The 26,440-nt window shown below is 36.6% G+C and overlaps 2 protein-coding genes across 3 annotated transcripts; one reads left to right on the top strand and one right to left on the bottom strand.

Moving 5' to 3' along the window:
• The first annotated feature begins 1,340 nt into the window (after window positions 1–1,340).
• LOC132199588 (major facilitator superfamily domain-containing protein 6-like) lies at window positions 1,341–25,677 on the top strand. The gene is made up of 11 exons (XM_059624422.1): window positions 1,341–1,451; window positions 5,897–6,060; window positions 6,139–6,261; window positions 8,736–9,013; window positions 9,561–9,937; window positions 11,222–11,475; window positions 11,841–12,095; window positions 14,054–14,198; window positions 14,255–14,406; window positions 20,564–20,755; window positions 23,614–25,677. Exons 2-11 carry the CDS (start codon window positions 5,907–5,909, stop codon window positions 24,093–24,095), a joined length of 2,412 nt encoding a protein of 803 aa, XP_059480405.1. The 5' UTR covers window positions 1,341–1,451; window positions 5,897–5,906; the 3' UTR covers window positions 24,096–25,677.
• Window positions 15,501–18,871, bottom strand: LOC132199802 (uncharacterized). Of its 2 annotated transcripts, none has more exons than XM_059624810.1 (9): window positions 18,604–18,871; window positions 18,473–18,536; window positions 18,264–18,409; window positions 18,024–18,208; window positions 17,889–17,961; window positions 17,520–17,807; window positions 16,812–16,890; window positions 16,226–16,687; window positions 15,501–16,002 (listed from the first exon to the last, which is right to left on the bottom strand). In XM_059624810.1, exons 1-9 carry the CDS (start codon window positions 18,705–18,707, stop codon window positions 15,706–15,708), a joined length of 1,698 nt encoding a protein of 565 aa, XP_059480793.1. In that variant the 5' UTR covers window positions 18,708–18,871; the 3' UTR covers window positions 15,501–15,705. The 2 variants fall into 2 exon arrangements, with proteins under 2 accessions (XP_059480793.1, XP_059480791.1); XM_059624808.1 differs by having other exon boundaries at window positions 16,812–16,893.
• Window positions 25,678–26,440: the final 763 nt, after the last annotated feature.

Consider the following 26,440-nt stretch of genomic DNA (forward strand, 5'->3'; position numbering starts at 1 on the left):
CCTCCCATCTTCAGTTACTGCCGAACACCGTCAAACACTAATTAGACAGAGAGACGCGTGTACGGCTGCAAATATTTGTTTATCATAAAAACGCATATACATGAATCTCCATATTCGGACGAGTAGCCTATTTATTCTTAATTTAGACTTTTAAATTTGCACAATGTACTGACAATTAAATCTCATAAGTCTTCGTCTGGTATTATTTCTGCACGCGCGTATGCTAAAAATAATTATTTGGTTGGACTTGGCGGTAGAGAACAAAATTTGATAAGGTGCAATCTAACGTGAGAAGGTTACGCTGTATACGAATATATGCTCGTGTGTGTGTTCCAAGAGGCAGCCAGCGCAAATTGTTTGTTCGTCGCTGAAATAATTAATACAGGCGCGCGTTTGCGTATTGCAAAACGCACGTCGCGTGTTTGTTTTTCGTGCTGCTCTTTCTCCCTCTCGCTATTTCTATAAATAATATCACAAAAGAAGAAAAGAAGAGTCTTTTAATCTTTTGCAATCAGAGATAATTATTATTTTAGGAAATGAAACGTAGGCAAACGTCATGACTGAGAATAAAGCCAGAGCCTGCCTCTTTAAACGTTATTTAAGCTTTCTTCTCCAAAATTGAAAAGTGATACAAAATGATGATAGAAACCAGTCGTATAGTGTCAGCAAATAAGTCAGAAAACATTTGTTACAAACTATCGTTCAAATTAGAATTTTTAATTTTCTGATGTATTTTTTATTATTATTATTTATTCTTCTCGGTCAATACTAAAATTTTTAATTTTGGAAAAAAAAGAGAAGAAATTTAAGGGTTTTTGTTTTTTTAAATTTGTTATGCTATATTATTATAATATTCCCTTGATTTCAAAGCAAAACACGTTAAAATTTATTCATTTTAATTTTTGTATGCAAAAACTGAACTTTACTTTAAACTGCTTTAAACATTAAATTTCTAATAAAATATATAGTGAATTTTACAGAATATTTAATTTTTATTTTATTAATGTAAACATTTTAATACTAGTCACAATTCACTTGATCAGTTTTAAAATTTAATAATGATCGAATTATTGAAATTTTTATAACTTGGTAAAAAATACATATAATTTTGCTGCTTTTTCTATTATTGTGAAAGTAAAAGAAAAAAAAATTCCAGAGGCAAAAGAAATTTGCCCTTTATTCACTGTCATTACTCTCTTTACGACTCTCTTCAAAATAGCCTTAATAGCCGGTCCTCTTCTTATTGTTGGGAATATATTTATTCGTGGGTTCACTCTACGTCGAGTCTGGAGCCACTGTGTGTATTTTATCAGCACTGACTATTTGTCTTTGATAGGCGCTCGGCCGCGGCGGCGATCCAGACCGGCCGAATCGCACTGCTCAGTTGGTTTCTCGCACGCGGGTCACCCTATTCAACCGGAGGCTGCACACCCAACTTTCACAAGCAGCAGGTGAGTGTCCCATCCCCAAACGAGGTCACACAGGTCGAGTACGTGCTTAACTATCAGGAAAAATTGGAGTGAACTTATTCATTTAACTTGAAAATGCAAAGAGAGAACAGCAAACCTATATTTACATAGAAAATGAATACTTAATATTCTTAGTTTATTTCAATCATAAATTTATTCAAGAATTTTTTAATCGTGGTTATGTTTTATTTTGCTGTTTTTTCCAATATTTATGAAATTTTTCCGTTGCTGATTTAATGTATTTTATTTAATTAATGCATTGGCTTTTGGCCTACATATTATGCAGTTAAGTTTCCTCTTCCGCAAATCGAGTAGGTTTCGCTTCCCTCCCTTAATAGAGTTATTTGCATCGCCGCAGTCGAGCATTCAGCGGGAATGGCACTCCCGAACTAATCAGCGTGCAATTTGTTCTCTCGGGTCGATTCGAAGAATGGCTGATTGCAATCAAAGCAAATTGCGACCCACTTTCGTCCTGTAATTCAACTAATTTGATTGAATATAAAGCAAAAGCGCGGCTCTTCCATAAATGCCATAATACACAGCAGGGGAGATTTTGCTGACAGGAAGCAACACACGCTCTTCAATATCCCGAATCCAGGCCAACGCTTATTCATAACCACAAAAATTATTAATTCAGATGCTATTAAAAGAGCCAATCTGTCTGATGCCGGCGAGAGATAAAGAGTTATTTTGACTCACCATCTTGATTTCTTGATTGAGAAATTATTCACGGGAGAAAGAGATGAAGCGCTTCCGTGTATTTTGAATTGCTTTGTTGACTCAGGTTAATCTCTCATCACAAAAGGGACGCGTGGTTGACGAATCGGTCTCTTCAAACACACGCGCATGTCTTTTCAGTGAGAGTCAACAACGGCACTGATTTCATTCGGACCATTAAATATACAGAAGGCCTTTGCACTCATAAAAATATACATCTGGAAAAATTATAAAATATACCGCGTAATAATGACTAGAGTTTTAAAGGAGTATAAAATGCATGGAGATTGCCTTGTATTTCACCAATAATCTTAATTTGCAAGAAAAAAAATGCATGGAAGCTACAAAAACAAATATATATGCAATTGTAAATGAAGAGATCGGGCTTATCCTCGTTGCAAACGAGAAATAGCCTGATCCCTTCATTTCCATGATCATCTCCTCGAGTGTCAATTCCAACAAATATAATATAACTATTATATAGTATTATCCAAAACATTTAAGATTAAAAAAAAAAAATGACTGATAAGAATTTACATAAAAATTCAATACATTCACAAGTTAAACTGATTTAGAAACTAAAATGAATTAATTCACATTGTATGTTTTCAAGAATGATAATATTTTTTCTATTCACTTTTAAATATACATATATATATATATCATAATGACGAATAATTTCTTTAGGATTAGTTGTTGTTTTTAATTTTCTTCCTTGTAATTTTTGGAAAAAATGTTTCGCTAACGATTTTTCAATATTCTCTCTCATTGATTAATATGGGACTTCTGTTGGTATATAGTCAAAACTATATCAAGCGGAACAAGTTGACAAAGTTGACACTCGAGGAGATGATTATGGAGATGAGGCGGAATTTCTTTGAAAATAAAAAGCAGTGTTCTTAAAGAGGAAGAACCCAGTCCATAATGTATCATCAACATTTTTTTCTGGTGCGAAGCTCGTAAAATTTAATTCGGTGTAGATTAAGTTTCGCTTGTAGCTACTAAAAAGCATAATATATTATATTATTTTACGCATATGTATTTTATGTGGAAATATTTCAATTCCTGAGCGCAGCGCAGTTGTGCTTCTCGCCTTGAGGTAAAGTCACTCCTTAGACAACGGAAAATGAATGTGCCCTACATTACACCGCGTCCCACGCAGCAGTAAACAAAGCGCAATAAATTCATGAACAAACAACTAAACACCTAATTAAACTAGAGTCTAGAGACGAGACGCACTGCTCCTCGTGACTCTGTGCGCACCGACGCTGCAAAGTGTGGCAATTTGTCCTTACACAGACCGGCGAGGAAAATTTGTCAAATTCACTTATCGCATCAAGCATCAATTTGGCATCATTACTGTTGTAATAAAAAACTCGTATTTGAAAAAAAAATCTATTAATTTTAAATAGAAAAATATAAAATGAGACATTTATTTAACAACTGATTGATTTTTATAGTTTTTTTGCTTGTGTTTGAATTTAAATGTGTCTTTTATTTAAAATTGCTTTATAATATACAATCAATAAATCTCATACAAGTCCATCTATGAGATATCAAAACATGATGGATCAACCCTCGATCGGGAATATCTTTATATAAAAAAAACAATTATTGATTTAACTAAATCTTACAATTAGCTTATAATTTGTATTCAATCAAATATGATTGAGTCGCTTATCTTCATTAATTTATTTCGGCTCTATTTCAAATTTCGAAAATTTCTCACCAACACGTCTAGCAATTTTAAATCTTTGTAACAATAAAATATTAGTATTTAATTATTTTCAAAAAGTCTGAATCGGTGATTATTTGGGGAGAACAATTGAATCTAGATAAATTCAACAAGCTTAATTTCATTGAATTTCATTTATTTAAACTGCCTCAAAAAGACATCAAAATCCATTGAATAGTATATTAGTTGATAAATTTAGTTCATGTTCCTTTTAAAATCTCGATCAGTTTGTAGTTATACATTAATTGTTACCTCAAGAATCACTAAATGACTTCATATATTTTCCAACATTTTTTATGCCAAGCATGATTCCTCTGATTTCCCCCTTTTATGTACTGTGTACTTCTTTTTTTATGCATGTCAAGTACCATGAGTGGAGAATAAATAAAATTAATAATTGAATTAATCACACTTTCCATTAAAATGAGCGTAGAAGTAACAAATATACAAGATTGCATAATTTCTTTCTTGGATAATATTGACCCCTTTAAATTGTTTTGCATGCTCAGCAAAATCCACAGACACATTTTATATTTTTATTTACTATCATTTTGCCGTTTTCCGGCCCTTGCTTTTCCCTTCTGAAAAGCAGCGTCATCAAAAGTTCAAAAGTCACGCTCCAAATCAGCCGGCTCGTTGACAGGCAATCAACAGAGTCGAACTTTTTGACGGACGCGTATTCCACTCTGCCGTGCTCAAAGTGGACGCGTTTGACAAATGAGCAAAAACTCGCTGCCGACTGCGATGCTCACGTTTTGCCCATTCGCATGACTGTACTGCCACGACGGTAATTGTTTTTAATTGGAGTGTGCTCCACTCATTTTTCGCGAGGGGAAAAACAAAAAAAGTGCGCGCAATTACATCCTAAAACTCAGGCAGTAATTACACTTTTGCTGCTTCTTTTTGCGCGGTGAAATTCGCGTTTGATGAGTTTTGCGTGGTGGTAATAAAGCCGGCCTAATCCCAATTTAATCTTCTTAGAGTGTGCGCAGCGGCCAAAACATAAAAAGATATGGAGAGTAAAAATGCGCCGCAGTTCGCAGACCGCTCTTGGGTTGCCAAAAAAAATTGCAATTGCGTATACAAAGCTGCGGTTTTTTAATGGAAACCTCTGCCATTTTCATACATGAAATTTTCTCTGCCGAAATGTATGGAAAACAATGCTGTGTTGTTTCACACTGCACTGGAAAAGAGTTGGATGGTTAATTATGCACGCATAAACGAGGCCGATTTTGCAAATCGAGTCTCAACACAACACACTGTACCATGCGGAACTAACAACAACGAGACCCAGCAGCATATTCAAAGCGTTTCCTCCCTGAAGCATCTCCCTTACTTGATTAATTCATAAACTCAAACCCATTTGTATCGGCCAATCGTATATACTATGGAGAGTTTCTGTTTTGTTATGCACAAACAAAATAAATGGGAATTATTTTACATTAACGTCCGGCGACAAACACAAAAAAATCATGAATTATAATTATTAAAATGAATATTCATTTTAATTTATTATAGCAAAATTTTGCTACATTCACACAGAAAAGTTATAAAATTGATCAACATCAAGCATTCCAAAAGATAATATTTAATTATTGAAAATTTTTTAAATTTATAGACCTTGGATTAAAATAAAAAATTAGATTCTCAGACAGCAATATATAGCATAATTATTAATATTAATAAAATTAATAATAAAATTTATGAAACTTGCTTTCGTTCTCCATTTCATGGCACCAGCTTGGCATGTAGGGTTAATTTAGAAACTCTTTCTAATTTGAAGTAAGTTTTAATTATAGAGCTGGCTTCCAATTCACTCCCAAAATGTTTTTTTCCTGTATGGACCTGTTGTGAGAAAATAAACGAATTGAAAATGCGTGATGCTAAAAATGTAAATTCCAAAATTTTCTTACAATTTTTCCTAAAAGTTATATCCTTCGCAAATGTTTATTATTTTTTTTTTAACCGACTTAAGGCTCATCAATATGGCTGTGGACGCGACAACGAATGGCGAAAGCAAAGAACAGGCACTGGAACCTGATGAGGCACCATCGACGATCGGAGGCAAAATAATGCAACGGCTGCACATCAACCCCAACCTATTGATGCTCAAAGTCACTCTCTTTTTACTTTACGGGGGTGAGAATACTGCATTTTAATTTTGAAACTCCACACTCTTAATATTTATTAATCCAATTTCGCTTTAATATTGTTCAGCCGTCGCTTCGTTACTGCCATATTTGACAATCCACATGCAGAGCATCGGTCTGACCGTAGAGGAAATTTCCATTATTTACCTGGCGCTACCCTTCACCACCTTCTTAAGCCCACCGTTGACAGGTAAGTGAACAAAACCGTGAATGTTTTAGGGTAATTTGACCGTCGGCCATATCGATTTAGCTGCGTTGCGGCAAAATTTTGGATTACCCAGAGCGCTCTGTGAAAATAACAAACTCCCTTGGGTGCAAATCATAAGCGAATTAATGCTCGCGACCACCGGTTGTCGTCCGTCCATGAGTGGTTACGCAAAGAGAACTTTTTGAGATCGATACGGCTGTAAACTCTAAATCTAGATAGAATGAATATTTTATCCCTCTATAAATAAAAATTATGGATGTAAATTTTATTTTTTCAAATTGTGTCATTCTGATAAAATTTCAAAAAAGTCAGATAGGAAATGAGTTTGCTTATTATTTTTTAAGAAATTCGGATAATTTTTTAACTAAATTTTAATCTACTGATCTTTTTTGAGACTGTTGAATTCCTGCAAATAATTTTTTTTTAAATAGCGACTTTTTGCCAGTTTAAAAGTTCATATTTTTAATTAATAGGTAATAAAATCAGAATGTTCAAGGATTTATGAAGATGATTAAAAATTAAATTATTGATTAAGTCGCGTGGGCAATTATTTGAAGTCTCATTATAAACGTCTCTCTATTTTGTTGATGATGAGTGGGCCGAGTTAGAACACATCAGAGAGATTTTAAAAAACCTTTTTCTTGGCGGCTCACGTGAAGGAAAATGTGAATGAGAGTATGAAAAGCTTCAGCTGCTCGTCTCGCCACGTGAGGAGTGAAGCAGCCTAATGAGCAGTCTCGCCGTGGCTCAGATTGAAAGGGAAAAAAGAAAAGGTTGAAGGCGTGAGACGTTTAATTGAACGAATTCATGGTGCGAGAAACTGACAAAAGGAAAGGCGAAAAGAAGGTCTTTGCTCTTTTCCGACGCTGAGAATCAAATCAGGGCTGAATTGTATAGAGGTTGATTACGAAAATGGGCGCCACTTGCAGATGCTGCACAAAAGTAGCGCGTCATGTTATTGATTATTAATATATTTTAATAATAATAAATTATAAAATAATTTGTAAAATAAAAATTAAGAGAATTTTATTTAAATGTCTAAATTGTCAACAAGATCACTTTAAAGTATTCTTGTTGACAATTTAGACTCCTCTTTCTTCCTCAACTAAAATTAACTGATTTGCGTATCTGAAAGTAAATTCTGCATTTTATTTTTATTTTCAACATTTTTATTTAGTTTTCTAATTTTTTTTATTAGTTTAATATTTTTACTAATTGTTATTTCAGGTTCAATTTTGAGAATGAACAAACAGTTTGAATCTAGATATGCTATTAAAAGAAACCAACATTTTTTTAAATGCAAGCAAAGTGTTATTTCTACAGATATTCTGGCTAGCTAAAATTTTAAATTTAAAGAACCTATGTTTGATTAAACTTCATTGATTGAAAGAAACCTTTACCTGGTCTGATAATGAAAGAATAGAGAGGATATTTTCGTCAGTTAGTTACTCTAAATAGAGCTGCTGAAAAATGTCATTTGCCGCAGCTGCTTAATTCACTTACGGCCACTCTCAATAACGCCAGTTGTAATTTTCACAAGCTCTGAATTCGTCAAAAGAACCGCGCCTAGCTCTCTTTCATTCTTCAAGTGAAGGGGAAGCCTATCTGAACGAGTCGATCGCTGCGTCGCCAATCCACTCACTCACTCTCTCCTCTGTCTCGTCAGTCAGACTTCATTACAGAGAAGAGATAATTTTCTCATTTTCTGGCGCGCTCTAAAAGAATTCGACTCAGTTCTCAGTTGCGAGTGGAGTCGCGAAATTAGATTGCCTCGACTGCGATGTCGAACAAGCAGTCGTCGCCGCCGCGTTTTGATCATTTGCATGTCAAAAGAAGACTTAATGAGATTCTTGGGCCCTTTTTATTAAATTCTAATTAAACGCAGCAGCCAACAAGCTTGTTTCGCCTCTTTCACTTCCTGCTGCACCGCCGAGACACCGAGAAGAGACGGAACCAAGTGGAACTTCTGCAAAAGGGGTTATATTTTTGCCCTTACGAAAGAGAGAAAAGCTCAGGGGCAGCAGACCCGCTCAACACGAAGGACGTGCAGGTTGCATAACTGCAAAAAGTACAGGCGCTCAGTGGTACATTATGAAATCACGAAAATAATTTTGTTGCAAAATATTTCCTGCGAGGAGAATAAGTACAAAAAATTATTGGGGGAGATTCACTAGAGATGTCCTCCCCGGGAGAACTTTTGTCCCGGGAGGATAGTGGCGGGACAAATTTTAGATCAGCTCTAAAAATTTAGCACTTTCGAGCGGGAGGAAATGAAAATATGTACATTATGAATAAGTTATTTTAATCAAAAGTAAAATTGAGGAAAAGAATTAGGTTTTTTTTTATCTCCAAAGATAACGAATCAATTTTGTATCTCAAGATAGTCAAGATGAATTAATTTTATACAAAAATGCTATAATTTATTTAATGAAATTTGAATTTTCTTCTCATCGAAGGCTTCCTGGTGGACAAATTCGGCCAGTACAAGCCGGTGGTGGTTTTGGCGTTCATCCTGAACGCCGCCTTCCACCACGCGCTGCTGCTAATCCCACCGATGGAAACCCCGGGCGAGGTTCCGCCCGCTTACATCGCTCGTCACCCTGTGTCCGGTCTGATGGAAGTCTGGTGGAGTCCTTGCCCCAGCAGGGAGTGTCCTAACGAAGAGGAGTTGCAGGTTGTGCTGGAAAGGTGCTTCAGCCACTGCGATTTGCTCATGTCCGCATCTCACCACGTGGTAAGTACATTTTCAAAGAGACATTTTTTCTTTGCTATTGAAAAAATAAACACGGATAATTATACGAATTGTGTCATTTTGATTACAAATATCAAATTTTTTGAACCACTTTTCTAGATTTTTAAATTATGAAATCAATCATGATATTTTTGTATCAATTCACTTTTTTGCTGTTTTTTTTTCATGAGTTTTTTTATTATCATTACATTTTTATACAAAACTCAAAACTTAATGTTTACAGTTAATGATACAATTTTGTCTAACACATTTCATTAGAAACATCAAGCAAATAATTATTTGGGAAAATATTTACTTTTAAATCCTTCCTTGAAAAATCAACGCCTTTCATATATTTAATAAATAACAAATGTAATTTAATTATATCTTTTATTTTGACGAACTTGGGCTTTTCCTCGTTGAAATTTTTTAAAAAAATAAATAGATAAAAATACAAGACGGCTTTACCAGTTTAGGTCTCGGTCTGCGACCCTATTTCATGAGCAAATGTGCTGCTCGCTAACTTATACAAGAATTTAATTTTTTTTAGCAACCATACAATGACAGTTCCGAATGGACCGGATTCAACGCCACCGAAGACCCGCTGTTGATGATGTTGGCCATCAATGATACGATCAACAGCGGCGAAGTGAACAACGACGACTTCCAGTTTCTGTTAGACATGCACCCCGACCTGGCAGACCCGACGGAGAACATGGGCATTGAGGTCGAGTCACAGAGCAATCGGACGCTAGAAATGTTTCGTGCGAGGTTCAGTGACCGCGTTCTGTGGACGGCCGGTGTTAATGTGAGTGCCCTCGAGGAAGAGGACCTGCGTTGTGGAGGAGTCGCGCTCGCCTCAAACTTGAGTGGGCCGGCCATTATGCGGATGGCTACTGTTTGTCCTTTGCAAAGGTGCTCATTCAGGTATGTAACATATTGTTCTTCAGAATCCATTATTATTATTATTATTATTCTTTATTGACTTATGAGACGTCGCCACGATGGAATTACTCAATGCGACGCGCCCCATTTGCAACATAGTACATGATAAGAGAGAAAAAACAATATCACAATGCATTCATAAATTGAAAGAACTCTTTCCTATCATAAAATTTATGCACATGAACAAAACGCCTCAAACTGGTTTCAAAAACCTTATACCGAGGCTCCAAACGAACCGAAACAGGCAACTTGTTATACAAAGAAGACATGGAAGTCAAAGGGTTTTGGTTGGAAATTAACAAAGCCTGGGCCGGAACATACAAATCGCTCTTAGCCCTTGTCTGGTGATCATGAACTTCGCTTGTCTTTTTAAAATAATGCGGATATTTACGAACAAACTTGCAAGATTCAAAAAGGTAAATTGAAAATATAGGAAGGAAGCCGAACCGAGCGAAAAGTATTATTATAAAAATGTTTAAAGATGAAAATAAAACGAAGCTTTTAATAAATTATTTTAAATTACAGCTATGCATCTATTTCAAATCGCAGAATTTTTCAAATAAACAAAGACGTGATAAATCATCAAAATTAAAATTTAGTAATAGTTTTATATTAAATTGTGAACAAATTTTGGTAAATCAAAATTAAATTTTTTTAAATATATTTTTAATTTTATCGCATTAACTCCAAGATATTTTTTATAATTCATTTAGTAATAATTTATTTGATTAATAATCACTAAATTAATGGAATTTTACCAATCAAAAAGTGCCAGTTGAGTAATTGACGTTTATTTGCACCATTATAAACCTAGAAAATCCTTCCTCTCTCTCCTCCAGCCGAATTTCCATTTCATGCCCAATTTCATTCCCTAGCTCCGCCGTCATAGTGAAACATTGATGCAAATTCAAAATCGATAGACCCGACCAATGCATAATTAATCGCGCAAAGTTGCTCGGCTTCTGGATCTGCCACTTTTGCGTGGCCCTTGTTTCTTTTTCGCGGTGGCCCACATTCCGAATGGTGGATGGAATTTCGGTCTCTGGTGTCCCTGGGGACGTCGCCGGCCGCGCTTAAATCTTTAACCAGGGTCCAAGTGAGGCTTAAATCTTGTCTGGCCAGACTTTCACTTGGCAGCAGAAGGGAGTGGTTTTTGGCCCTTTAAATATTTTAACAGAGAAGATCATCCAGAAACGAATTTTTTTTTATTATTAAAAAATAATAATTTATGAAAACAAAAAATTTAATAAAAAAAAAATGTTTTAGAACGGGGGGTCCTGAAAAGTGTCCGTCGCAGTACAAGGAGACTGACGACAAGACTTTCTACATGTATTTCGTCCTTCGTTTCCTGGGCAATGCGTGCATGAACGCCGGCGTCACAATGATCGACCCCATAGCACTCACGATGATCAAAAAATACGGCGGCGAGTTTGGGCGAGAGCGCATCTTCTCCACCATTGGCATGGCCATATTTTCACCGATTACCGGATTTCTCATCGACTACAACAGCTTCCAGCTCGGTTAGACATTTATTTTTATAATAATTTACTGACAAACTATGAACATATTCCTCAAATTATTTATTAACAATTGAGGTGACAATCATGAAAATTTGCAATTGGGCTTGAGCTTTTTGAAAAATTATATGATATTCAAGATTCAAGGTGACGCTTGTGACCAAAATAGGTTGGTAAATTTAAAAATTTAGGAAATTTTCGTGTCAGTTAAATATTGTTCGATTTTAATGAAACATCTGAAAAAAAAATAGATAAAAAAAGATTCAAACTTTTAACAAAGAATTACAGAAAAAAAATCATACTTTTAAGCCCACACGTTTCTTATTTTTCAACCCGATTTTTAATATTCTTTTATAAATTTTCCCCAGGCTACACGGATTACTCAGCTGCCTTTTACGCCCATGACATTTTACTCATGACCGCGGCCGTGTCCATCATGGCGATGCCCATCGGAGTCAAGTTGCCGAATGACGACCTGCTGCGGGACGTCTGGCGCATCCTAAAAATGCCACACGTCACCGTGTTCATCTTTTTCCTCTTCTTGTTGGGAAATTACTGGGGCTACATCGAGTCCTTCCTTTTCCTCTACCTCAAGGAACTCGGCGCACCCAACTACTTACTAGGTTTGTGTTATTTTAGTCTCTATAAATTACAGCGTAATAACGAAAAATTAGTATTTTTTTTTTACTTTCCGTTTTTATTGTCGTTCCACCGGAAGAAGCACACATTTAATTAAAAGCCTGTTATTATGTGAAACGCCCCAGAATAAATAAAGCAGCGGCGGCGGCAATAACGAGAGGGAAGCAGCCTTCTGGCTCGCCCTCCTATGCTGTTGGTTTTACTTCTGGTCGGCGGAGCTGGGCGGGTGCAGCTTGAATTTATTGCCAGCAATGTGTTACACGGCCTGTGTAATTACACCGACACACACAATACAAGCGAATTACGCTCACACATTATTGCACAGTGCATATAATATAAATCCGTCGCCCGGCCGCACCCCCGCGCCCGCGTCTAAATTTTATTCCCCCTCCGGCAAATTACATCTTTAAAAGCGCCGCATATGAACGGGAAAAACGGACTTTGATGATAATAATGATGGTGATAGGATCGAAACAAACAAAAAAGCTCAAATTTTTCAAGTTTTATAATATAATTATTAAATTTTGGGATAATTCTCTTGTCAGTTGTTCTCCAGAACGATTTTTAGAAATAATGGCACATATTTACTAAAACAAAACTGTTATAATTAATTAATGCAAAAATATAATTTTTATGTTTTCTTTTTCCCTTAACTTTATATTTTTATTATTATAAAAATATTTTATCATTCTGTTATGAAATATTTAGTTTTATTTATTAATTTTTTAAGTTTCTCATTAAAAAAATTGGGAACTATTTTTATTTTTTTAAATTTATTATAAATATAATGAATAAACGCGTTCAAATTGTTAATAACATTTTAAAGATATATATTAAATAATAATTATTATTGTTGTTTATTTGTCCAAATTGTTACATCACATTGTTTACATACAGATTGTTGAAAACATTTAATAATAAACATAATAATCTATGTTTGCCAGCTCATCTTCATTGAGATTGTTTAGTAGAAATTATTAATAATAATATAAATAAATGAAGCAACAGAATAGAGTTCATAAATTTTGTTGCTCGTTATGCTTCTGGTTTTCATAGATAGATTAATTCAGCCCTTGCACACCTGGCCCCAAAAACGAAGCTATGCACCGCGTGCAGCACATTTTGCTCTATTTGCTCACTCGGTGCAAAATTACACCAAATTAATGTGCAGAGTGCTCGCGTGTGCTGCTCGAACCCACGTAATGAATGTCGCCCCGTGCAATTTGCATCGCGGCTCATTTCGAGCCAATTATAAATACCGCCCTCGGCCACCCAATGGCTTTGTTTTAAAACACACACATATTGTATAGTCCGCACCGCACGTTTTGCATTAGCTGTTTTGTATAGTGCGGCGGTTCACTTTGGTTTTATTTATAAATGTAGGCAAATGGACGAGAGGAATGGAAATTATAGCGAGCGTACAACTGAGCGTTATATTATTTGGGACACGTTTGGGGGCGACGTCGGCCGGACACAAGCAGCTAGTTTGCCGGCTAATCCTCTCTGGCGGACTCTCGTTAATTATTTGCGCGGTGTAAAATCATTCCATTAGCATTTTGCTGAACACTCTGTTTTGGCTCGACGAAAATCTCTCAGGGCTCAACCAAATGCGGAATGATGTAAATTCGAGACCCTCTGCGTTTTATGGGCTATCAGCTTTTCGCCAAAGATAGGAAGAAAAAGAAAAATAAATACTTATTTTCTACACAGGATTCATCAACTTGGATTAATTTGCTTGAAATTAATTTTGAATAAAATACTTTGATTGGAAAAATATATATATATAAATTTTTAACAATTATAATAATTATTTTCATGAAAATATTGGAGCTCAGTTTTTTATTCGAAAACGTGCTTCCTTCAAAGATTAAGAATTTTAATTTTAATGCCATTTTCTTTTTTATTAAATTTTTAAATTTTTCAAGTGGTTTAATTATTGCAGGTTTAACCCTTACTGTGGGCACATTGAGCAGCATGCCTTTTCTATTTGGCGCCGAGCGCATTACAAAAAAGGTTGGCCACGTCAACATAATCATAATAGCTTTTTTCTCACACGCCGCTCGCCTCGTCGGATATTCAATGATTGAGTAAGCATAATTTTTTTTTAGCTAATTTTACTTTTAACTCGTTATTTTAATTTCAGCGACCCTTGGTGGAGTTTCCCATTCGAAGCTATGGAAGCGTCAGCCGTACACCTGATGTGGGTCGCTGCCGCCACATATTGCACCCTTCTCGCGCCCCACAATCTCCTAGCCTCTATCATTGGCATCCTCGGAATGGCCCACTTCAGTCTCGGTGAGTTAATTACTATCAATAGATTAGTTAAAAGAAACGTGACACATACAAGTGATTTGCCACAAAATTAATATTCATCTCTGAACACAGAAAACGCAAATTGATCTTTATCAATAAAATATACAAGCAATTACAAAAAGGTCGCAAAATAATGAAGTTTCAAACTACAAAGTAGTACTTTGAAATTTCCTCTAATTAAAATTTACAAAATTATGCAATCGGTTTGTGATTGATTATTCAATAGAAATTGAGTTTCACTTACATACTAATATGGAATGATTGAATGGATAAAATCAAGTTAGTTAATACTTCTCAAATATTAGCAAAAATTAATGCAAAGAGCATATTAAATAAATCCATTAAAATGGAAAATTCCTCTCACTGGATTGGAGATTTCATTTTGTTGTCGCAATAGTATTGAAGGTTCTGCGTAAGTGTAACAAGCTCATTAGATAAAGCACTATAACAAGCACATTTTGACGCGGCTTTTGCTTAAAGTGAGAAGTCGCGCGGAAAATAAAATGGGAATTGAAACCAGACTGATGAAAGTTCTCTCACTGAGGGTGCTGTAATTATCAGCGTGTGTATTCTGTTTACGCTCAACGAGTACTGTTGTCATTTAAACGAGGGGCTCCCTTAGGCAGTCGACGTGAAAGCAAATGAATTGCCGGCTGCAAGTAGAGCAAAATTGCAACACACTCGGAGCATTTTCGCAGCTGTTGGGGAAATATGGAATGCTTTAATTAACCCTTCTACCCAGGGAGGAATAGCATATTTCAGCCCAAGGCGCTTTACAAAGGTTGTTGCCAAATAAGCGAACGTCTATCTAAATACATATGTGTGACTGTGATATACAGTGCCCTTCGGTGGAATGTTTGGTTTTGTTGATAGTGCTTGTTAGCTCCCGACTATACAGTAAATAGCAAACCGAATTTCACTTGTGCCAAATCAGCACCCGCTCAGTCAAGTGCGTTGTTGTTCCAAAAGCAGCGAGCTCTAATTGAATGGTAACAATGCAAAAGCAAATCATCCGAATTTGATTTAATAATTTAAATTGGTTTCTTATTTGATTTATAAAATAAGCGTTGGCAATTTTCATTTTGAATGAAAATGTTTATTAGAGCTGTAAAAATACAAAATAGAGAGTCTTTTTGCCAATTTCAGCATCCTCAAGAAAAGGTTCTGTGTGGAGTACAAAATTGCAATTTTGTCTAAAATTCAATCAGACTCTCCAATAAACTTTTCATTTTTTAACTTTGAAATTAATTTTGTAGAAATAAATAGAATCCAGACCAAGGTCTACATGTAGCCCTGGTAGTTGGTCAAAAAGAAGGGATGCTGAGTCATCAGGGGCCCAGTAGGCTGCTGCTGCTGGTTCTGCAGATCAAACTGATCGGGTATGTAGAATTGCTGCATCAGTGGATCAAAGTAGTGCTGCACCTGCTGCTGCTGCAGCAGCATTTGATGGTTGCTCGGCACCAACACGTAGTTGAAAGGTCCTGGAGGCATCAGGGGAGCCATCATCGAGGGGCTTGGCATCATGGGGCCCATCGGAGCAGTTTGCACAGGTGGTGGCACCATCTTGTTGAACATCAACTGCAAAATAATTAAAATATGATTATGAATATTATAAATAACAAAAAAAGTTGTAGTTAATTTCCTGTTTAATATACAATGAAAATTAAATTTGGTTTTTTCAACATAAATATTTTGATACGATTTACCTCACGCAAATTCAAAGTCTAAACATAATTAAAATTTAGGGAAAAATGGTGCCCTATTTTGTCAGCAATCAGCATTTTTCTTAATTAATAATTACCGGAGGAGCAGTGTGTCTGACAAAAGTCTGCTCAGGAGTGCCAGGTGGCACAACGAACTTGGGTGGAGTGACCTGCAGCTGTGCCTGCGGTGACCAGCTTAAATTCTTGGCAGGCCCTTTCTCCACCAACTGCTTGGCAGCCTGCGGAGGACAAGCCACTGCTGGTTGCTGATTCTTAACCTCCACTTTAGGAGGTCTAGTGGTCTGACACTGCTGGTTCCTTGAAGCACCATTTGGTGTGTTCTGGGTCTCATCCACAGGAGGACTAGCTTGCTTTTCCACGACTTTTGGAGGAGGAGTCTTCATGGTTCCTTGCAGATTCAGGTTCTTCAAACTGTCCTCCAAGGAAGTTTCACTCTCATTGTTACAGGTCACCGATGGGCAAGGGTTTCTCTGTTGCTGGTCAGCGTAGTTGTGACGGTAGTTGCCCTCGAGAGGACGGCGGTTGCTGAAGCCACCTCGCTGAAAGTGTTATATAAAAATTAATAACTTTGCTATTAAAAACATGCATTTTAATAATATTTATTAAACTGCAATGTATTTTATATTATTATAAATTTTGATGAAAAGGGTGAAATATACTCACCCTGTTCTGATCATCAATAGTCTGGCACTGTTGGTTCCAAGAATCATAGCTTGGTATGTTCTGCATCTCATCCGCAGGACTACTAGAATTTATATTTCAAATTAAATTTTTAATTAAAAGTGCACACCTAAAATGTAGTTTAATTAATCAGCGGGAGTTTGCAAGTTAAATTAACTTTCAACAAGGATATGGATGGACAAAAAATCGCAATCGCACCACTTATTGAAAAGATAATCGCGATCAACTCGATCGACTTCGCAATTGCAAAAGGAGGTCGATCGCAGGCAATCATTTGCGATCGCGGAAAGCAATTTTTATGGGAGAATTTGATGCTAAATCTGGAAGAATAATTGTCATATATAGAGCTAATTTGAAAGAAAATTTTCTTACACAAAGACTTTTACTTTGGGAAGATGATTTTAGTTAAGACTCCTCGTTCTGAAACCGGCTGATAGAAAAAGTTCGAAAATGTGTTTCTTCAAAAATATTTTTGATCACAAATAATCACAACGCTTTTTATCACGATCGCAATCACGATTTTTCAATTTAAAAGATCGCAATTGTACAATTTTGTTTTATTTTCAAGATCGCAATCACAATCGCAATTTTATATCGCGTCAATCCTCGACTTTCAATAAAAAATTTGAAGTAATTGAAGTAATCAAATTTTGATAAAGATAGATTAAAAGAAGATATATTTGTGCATACCAAGTGTTGACAAGCAGGGTGTGACACTCGAAAGGGTGAGTGGGGTTAGTCAGCTTGGCCATGCAGTAGGGCGTGCAGAATGGAGTGAAGCAGACGGCACAGTTGGATTGGGTGACTGATCCACAGCCAGCACAGTTTTGACCAACACTCATGCTGACCAGAGTGGAGCCTCCCATGGCAAATCCAGCAGCGAAGTGACCAGGAAACTGAGGGAACATGTGAGAAGAACCGTTGTAGGCTGGCTCAGCACTCTCTTCAGGAGTCATCAGAAGTGGAGGTTCACGAGGTCTTTAAGATAAAATAATAATTATATAAAAATTAATCAGATTTTATAAATAAATTTTCAAAAGATGGTTCAAATTGTCAAACCTGAAGTACTTCATTTGAACAGGAGAGCGAGCATAACCTCCTCTAAAATTGCTGTTGTAGTTGTCTCGGAATCCTACACACAATAAATCCAAATTTTAATTTTTAAAATCAAATAAAAAAAATCATTATAATTACCATTTTGCTTGAGATTCCCATTGAAATGCAGAGCTTGAGAGTTGCCGTATCCTCCGCGGTTAGAGTTGTTATTGTATCCACCTCTTTTAGGTTTGTAGACGAACCTCGGGTCTCTCTTGCTCACCTTGACTTCAAAGAAGTATGGAGCTGTTTCATGCAGCTTCTCAAACAACGCATTAGCCGACCTGAAGGCATAATTAAAGCCCAAATTTGAGTACATAAAATCATTTCTGCTCTTACTCCTCCTGGTCAAATTCAAGAGTTAGGATTTTGGTAGAATTAGTCATGTCTGCTCCTTCGTATCTGCCACCTCGATTGACCACCATGAACTTCTGGAACCGAGGCCAAGTCGGTGAAACGGAATGGACCAACTTCAAGATCTCATCCTGGACAAAATCAAAAATCTATTAACGGGTGCACCGAGAGGATGGATATTTGCAAAAACAAACCTCGGATAATTCCAGTGGAAGCTTGGAAATGGTCACTCGGTAGTAGAATTCAACCTCAGCAGGCCTGCAGCAAATTTGACAAAAATCAAACATGGATGAAACAAAAATTCGTAAATGAAAATCGGGGCTACCTGTTGCTGCAGATGGCGGCTGCGGATTTTTCATCCAAGCCTTGGTGGCCGCCGCCGTCAGTTTGGCCGCCGTTTCCGTGGCCGCCGGTGCCCTGTTCGGCCATCTCAGCCGCAAAACGAGAAGACAAATGGGTAAAAGGAACGCGAGCTTCAAAACAAGCTCGATCTCAACGATAAAACCCTTGTAAAATTGCTAAAAAGGCGGCGGAGTTGACGATGACGCTTCACCGACGAGCGCTTCGAATCGCGAATTTCAAGGTGCTGCGCGCTGATTGGTTGACCAAAGGTCGACGCTTCGAGAAAGACCAACTCTGATTGGCCGAGGATTGTTGCTGGATGGAATTTCTGTGTTTTCGGAGGAATTTCGTTTGTTCTCGTGAGCGAACATGTTGCATCGTGTTTTGGTGAGAGATGCAGTCGCGGTCGCCGCAGTCAGCGAAAACAACAGAGACAAACAAAACCAAAACAAGAAGGGAGAGCAAAAGTTGATCGCTGCATGACTCACTAATGTACAAATTTTTCTGACTACTTTTGCTATTTATTTAGGAGAGAGGATGCTTCAAATTTTTGTTAGTAACGTAAACTACAAAAATAAAACATTTGGAGCCGAATATTTATTTAAAAATAAATACTTTTTTTTATGAAAAATATTGTAAATGGATCTTTTATAAGAAATTCAGTATTCAGTTTTTGAAAATAAAAAGTAATTTTCTTCTTCTTCACTTCCGAAAAGAGCAAAAATTTAGAAAAATAAAAAATGCTCGATACTCTTTTAACCTCGGGAATTTTTTGCCAATATGAAATAAAAGGCTAATTTTTTTTACAAAGTGAAAGAGGGTGGTTCGGCCCGCCGTGTCCTTTGTATCTTTTCCCGTTGCCCAGCGGCAGCGATCTTTTGTTGAGCCAGAGTGGTGGGCTCTTGAAAAACTTTGTCGCTTTTGCTCTGTCAAAGAAAACTGATTTCCCGGAGCGCAAAAAGAGCATGCAAAACGAGGGCGGGTCGGATGACAATATTTTGCGCACGGATGACACTTGATGGAAGACTTCATGTGATGGGAAAATGTGAGGGCCTTTGTGAATGCTTTGTGACAAAACACAAGAGCAAAAAGGGCTATTTACCTTACATTGCTCTTCAGCTTTTTATCAAAATTATAATATATTAAAATCAAATAAAAAATTAATATTGTTGAGAATCATCTTTTTAATATTATTTTTCTATTTGCTTTTTAAAGTATACTATGTTTCACCCGGAAACCGTGAATAATGAATAAAATATAATTATTTTCGCTCTTTAAAAAACAATTCTTGCTTGACATGCATGATTTATTTTGTTTATCAAAAATATATTCAGAAATCTTAATGCTCTCAAGCAAACTTTCAGGAAAAGAGGTTATTTATTTTATTATTATTTATTCTTCTCGGTCTGTTCAAAAAACAGACAGGTTTTCCTAGTGATTAAATTGTTTTGCATAAAAATTTGTAATACTGAGCAAGAAATCCATAGGTAAAGCTGTTTGTTTCTTTGAATCAGATTTTATTGGGCGAGCATGGAAACCTGTTTTTTAATTTAAATGTGATAAATTTAATTGCTTGCAGTTTTTATAATTTTAAAAATTTCTTCAGGCTCCTTTGGTTTAAAAAAAGGAGCACAAATTCGTTGCAAGGCCTTTGCCTCCAGGCTGATTAGTCATAAAATATTTTATTAATTTAGTTTTTAATTTACTTACAAATTTATTTTTTCAATACAATAATTCAATTTTCGCTGAATTTAAAAATTATCTTTCGTGAGTAAACAAAAACCACTGTTAATTAAAATTTCATTTGAAATGCGGCCTGTAAAACTTTGGATTATTCCAAAATTTGCATAATGAGTTTGAATTTTTAATTTACAAACTCGTATTTCATTAATGGATTCCAAATTGGAAGATATTTTAGTTGATTATTTAATATTTGTCTCCAGGTCGAGGTTTCGGCAGCTTTGTGGGCGGCTTTCTGATTTCGGACATTGGAGCTCGAGAGGCCTTCCGCATGATGGGCTACATGGCGGCCGTTGGGGGCGTCGTTTACGGCCTCCTACACGCTTTCTGGCTGCGTCATCTGGTGCTCACGGACCCTAACAAGGAACTTCCGGTCCCGGATGCTGAACAACCAGGTAAAAAAGAAGAAAAGTTAATATAATATGTTCCCGAACTCTTTCAAAATTTTGTCTTCGCTTTTTTTTCAATCGCCTATTTTTAGATATTTAGCTCAAAGGGAGAGTGTGTAGCTTTGAAGCTGCAGCAAACTTGATTAAAAGTTTGGAAAACATTGGCAAGTTGACAAGCAGCCTTTCCGCTGCCGCTTTATTGAATTCCGATACGCTAATTTTTTTCTTTGAAGCAAGATTCTCTCTACTTGGTATACAAGCAGTGCCTGTCAATATAATTTTGTTCCGCGCAGCAGCCAATAAATATATCAAAGCAGCGCGTTGTTGTGAAATTCCTCCTTTCGCGATATCAGCCTTCCTCGCTCGCTCTCGTGTTCCTTCCTCTGGCGTTCGCTAATAAAATTTCGCTCAAACGCGATTTATTGTTTTCCGCTCGAGAGTGTGTGTCGTCGTCAGGTGACACTTTAGCCCCCATGCAAATAAAAATCAATGCCCGATCCTATTCAGGCTCAGACGTCGCCTTCGAATCGTAAATATTTTATTTTCACTGCCAGGGACGAGCGACGTACAAATCATAACTCTTCAGACGGCGGAATGTGTTGCGACACTTCAAGCTAGGGCCTGGGGGAGTGGGACAAAATTGGGTTCGACTATTTGTGAAATGGGATTTGCGGCTTTTCGGATGACGTCTTTTGGTCTTGGAATCAATTTGAGCATTCCTTGTAAAAATTCAAGGATATTAAACAAAGAATCAAGTTTCAAAAGTTTTGTCACTATTATACAACTATTAAGTAATTGAAATGAAAAGATGAAATCAAGTGGAAAAAGAAAATTAAATTTTGCTGCTTTAATGGTATAGTTGCTTTGAATCAATCGAGCCATTTACAGAAATTTAATTAGTAATTAAGTATACCTGCACGTTTTTTACTTATAATTTATATCATTTTGACCTAAACTAAAAACCAATCATTCTTAATTGCGCATCATTTTTTACTAAATGATGGATGTTATTACCTGAAAATAATAATTGAAGTTTTGCTACTTTGAAAATAGAGTTAAAAATGAACCAAAGAAAAATTGGAATGGACTCTGATTTTCGACAACACACTTTAGAGACCCTTTGAATTGCGAGGGAATTGATTCAAAAGGCTCGCAGCGCACAATAAAACGAAGCGATTTCCGCAAGATAAAGTCGAACAGCACCGATTTGGCATAATTTCGGGAGTGCATCGCCCTTCTGGCAAAAAGCTTCAACGGCATTTTCGCCATTTCTCGGATCGAGCGCGCGATATCATTTCCACCCGCTGGCTTTTATGGGTCGCTTTGGAAGTTTCTCTCGCTAGCTCGGGCCGCGGCGAAATTCCCAGGAAGTCGAGTCGAAAAATCAAACACGTGCGCCACGCCATAAAACAACGCAAAAAATGTAGCAAGAATTTTTCCGCCCGCCGATATTAGTAGCTGCGAGACTCGCCATAAATCTGCACCATTTTTTTATTGCAAGGGAGACTCGCTTACACGCTTCTTTATCGCCGCAGATATGAAGTGGGTCTAGGGCGAAATTCACTCAGGTCTTGCTCGACCCTCTTTCTCGGACCAATTTCGCTCTCTCGTCTCAAATCCGCGTGATTGATGGCCGCTGTCAAATCTTTAATTGGACGCGCCGCATTATTTCCTAGCCCGCTTGGCCCCGCGGGATGAGTGTCATGTCGAGCAGCGCAAAAGATTCATCGTTGCGAGACAACTTCTTCTTTTTCCTTTCGTCATCTTTTTTTTTTATATCGCTCTCACAAAGTTGCGCTTGTCTCAGCCTCGATTAAGGTCGGTGGCTTTTGAGCTCGCCAGAAGGAAAAGAGCAAAAGACAGTTTTGCATATTGGAGGAAAATTTCTCGTCTTGGTGGATTAATTTTTGCACTGTTGTTCAACTGAGCTATAAAGTTTCTAGACCGAGAATTGCTCCTTTTAATGAGACTAAAAAGTATTTGAACTTTACACGGGAGGAAAAAACACAAATTTTAATGATGCTGCTGCCTGAATATTGAACCTATTTAGAGGAGGTACTTTTTAACCTTTTCACATGCAAACTTTTACTTTAAATAAAAGAAAAAACACGAACAAGTTTTAAGTCTTTAGTTGTCTTTACTTAAACTTATAGATCGTAAGTATAATATTGATTAATTTTTATAATGAAAAATTTCATGCTTAAAAAAATAAGTCTCTCAAGGTCTTCTGAGTGAGTCGTTTATTGTTTTAAATATTGAATAATAAATTAAGCAATACCCTGCTCTGCATGTTTTTCAAACAAACCTCAAAATAAATTTTTCTACAATAAAAATTAGGTTTTTTTTAAATTGAAGGTGAAATACTATTTTTATTGTAATAATATTTTTTTCAGAAATATTCAAGTTTCAGTTTTCAACATTTTGAAATTTTGCTGTTTAATAATCACAAACAATTGTTTCCACATATTTTTAACTTTATAATTTAGTCGATGAAAGAGAAAATGATGATTTTAAATTATGTGTGTAAAATTGTGTAAAATAAGCCCCTGCCATTTTAACGTTATGCAACTGGCACGACATACTTGCCAAGGCGGTTGCCCACCTCAATGCACTTATATAAAATGATACAAAGTCAAATTTTTCTCGTCTTCATAAAGAAAAATTCATAAAGATTTTTCACCATAAATAAAAATTCATATTTCATGTTTTTTGTTACATCCATGGATGAACATAAAATAAAATTTATAATTAATCATAAACAAAATATCGAATTCAATCTCCATCCAAAAAACCATTCTGCTCTGTTCTTTAAAATTTGTCTTGATCAGTAACAAAAATTTTATGTCCTCATTTATAAATTTCAGGCGACCTAGAAGAACAGGAAGGACTTTCCGGAGCTTCGACGCCACGGACGCCTCGCGTGGCGACGCCAGAGCGTTTGAGTTTGATGATTGGCATCAACCCTCGCGGCTCCCTGACCGATCTGAATATTTCCTCGTCCGACGTCCGTGGCAGTCGCAGTTTGCTGCGTCAAGCCCTGCAGTCAAACGCCAGCACGCCTTCCTCGCCTGCCCGACCCTGGAAGGGTTCATTCTTGACGCCTCAGAACGCACGAAAGACGCCGACGGACTCGGCCCAGTCGACGCCGCTGATGCAGAGACGCCGGACGCACTCGACCGCTTCCAACGGCAGCGCCACGAAGCCGCTTTCGCCTCTGGCCAGACCCACGTCACCACTCGTGGCCTCGCAGACCAGCGTCGGCAGCTCTACAGGCGGAAAACCGATTTCACCGCTCGCCAGGGAAAATGAAACAAAAAATAATGGAGATGGTCCCAACGAAAGTTAATTGAATCTCAAAATTTCATTCAAAATTCGACAATAATATGAATTCAGAAATTACTTCATTTATCAAAATTCTTTATTAAATTAAGATTAATTCTAACATTGAAAATTTATTTTACTTATTCTGAGATAAATTTATCAAATATTTGGATATCTCTAGATTTTTTGCTTTTAAAGCAAACTTTATTTCACAAAAACTTGTCATGTTCGTCTTTTACTTCTCTTTCAAACGTCAAGTTTAGCCTTTGTTAGGATTTCAATTCTCTGCTTTTTTGGACAATGCGTCCCCTCAGATTAGTTTTCCTTCTCTTCGGCCTCTCTAAATCAATCGGACATCACCCCCTTTGGCACGGGTCCCATTCAAATCTTGTTTGATTAACATAAAAAGAAGCGACCCGATTGTGTCGCATCCGTTGTCAGCAAAGTTGCGCATCAGTTGGAACGACGTGGAGCGAAGTTTGTAATTTCCTCTGCTCTTCCGGCGACTATAGGGCCGAGAGAGTGACCCACCCTTTGTGCAATTTGGCCAAAGTTGCGCCAAGGCCTCATTAGACACAAAAGGGCCCCCTCCATCCTCACACACACTCAGAGAGTCAATCGCCAATTAACAGCACAAACTGATGAAATTGGAAAGCGTAAAATTCAATTACCTACACCTAACCCAAAATCACTCAAAACGTTCAATCTTTAAACCTTCGTATTTAAATTTGTTCGCAAAAAAAATATTAAATAATATTGATTAATCATGTCAATGTCCATCATGTAATTTTTAATTATTGGAATTTAGTTTGGGTTTAAATATTATTTAAAATTGCCCAAAAAATACAATATTGAAAACATTTCACAATCAAACTGTAAAGTCCTGAACCAAATTTAATTTTCCAATATGAAATTGAAGTGAAATTTTCAAAAAATCCTTGCCACAGAGAAATAAATTTGAAATTGTAAAAAATAAACATTTTTTTTTCATTGCTCAAAAAGGCAAGTGGCCATACAGACTGATCTTGTTTTAATTCGGATTTGGATGGGGTGGTTAGAATGGTACTCGATTAATTGCGCATTATCATGCGAATTCGTTCATTGTTGAGAGGCCATTGTTGAGCGGTTGCTCTGTTTTGTAACAAAGCAACTCATGTTAATTCGCCCTTGAAGTGCTTCAACTCAAGTGAATGATTTTATTGAGCTCATTTTGCAGCCGAGAGCTGCATATTCAAGCGGTCTTTGTACATAACGTAAATATTATAGGATAAATATACAAAGTTGCATGAAGGCGGCACAGATTATAATGATGTTAAGGCCCGTTGTCGGGGGAAGAAAGGTGATTTATTTTGAAAGCGCATTTACGTCACAAACTTGTCGGGGCTTATTAATAATGAGCAGAAGTAGCAAAGTGCTCTTTGTGCCTCGAGATTTAGTGTGAGAGAGACACGCATCATATATAAAGCCTTGTAAAATAAATTAAACGGCGGTTCAATGGAATTACATAAATCATCCACATATGTAACATATTAATTGCTGATTGTTATCAGCTTTGATGGAATAAAATCGATTGATAAATTTCCTTTGAAATCTGCGATTTTTATTTGCGTTTAAATCAAGTATGTATATTTAAAATACTTTTGGAAAAATTTGTGATGTGAAATGTGAATTTGAAAAAAAAAATATTCAATGATTAAAATTCAAATGAATCCTTTGTTTTATTGTTGCTTATATATGCAAGCTGTGGGTTAAAACAGCTCATTCATATGATTTCAATTTGCATAAAAGGTTTGCAAGCTTAATTTTTTTTCTATGCGCCACAATTTTAAATGCAGATTTTAAAAGTTATATGACCAAAATTTATTTGGCATTTTTGCCCCCATTTAATTTTACTGTTCTATGTGAAAAAAAATCTTTTCTGTTCTGAAAATTTCAATCAATTTATTTATTAAACGTGCCCACTAATCAGCTTATCCTTTATTTTGTTCGCTTGATATTTTTAATTGTTTTGCTAAATCCTACAAAAATATATTGCCGCTCTCTCTTTATTTTTCAAGCATCAATTCTTCTGTTTTATTTCTCGCTTGCTCTCACTATTTTCCTCCAATTGCGCTGATAAAAACTTCATTTGCATGTCTGTCTGCATTTTGGCGAGGTCCCCGCGCGCCCCTATTTCACGGCGCCGCGTCTAGCCTGATGGTGTTCTCAGTGAAATTGAAAACTTATTCGACGGAGCGAACGGAGGCGCGCAGAATGGATTTTTGCGAGTCCACCCGAGGGAAATCTGCCTGTTCGACAAAAGTAAAGTGTAGAGTAGAGACCTTTCTGCGGAGCATGCCGACAATGGACCTCTCATCATTCACCCGCCGA

The sequence above is a fragment of the Neocloeon triangulifer genome, unplaced genomic scaffold (genome assembly GCF_031216515.1).
Source record: "Neocloeon triangulifer isolate White Clay Creek 2 clone unplaced genomic scaffold, ASM3121651v1 ptg000014l, whole genome shotgun sequence".
NCBI lineage: Eukaryota > Metazoa > Arthropoda > Insecta > Ephemeroptera > Baetidae > Neocloeon > Neocloeon triangulifer.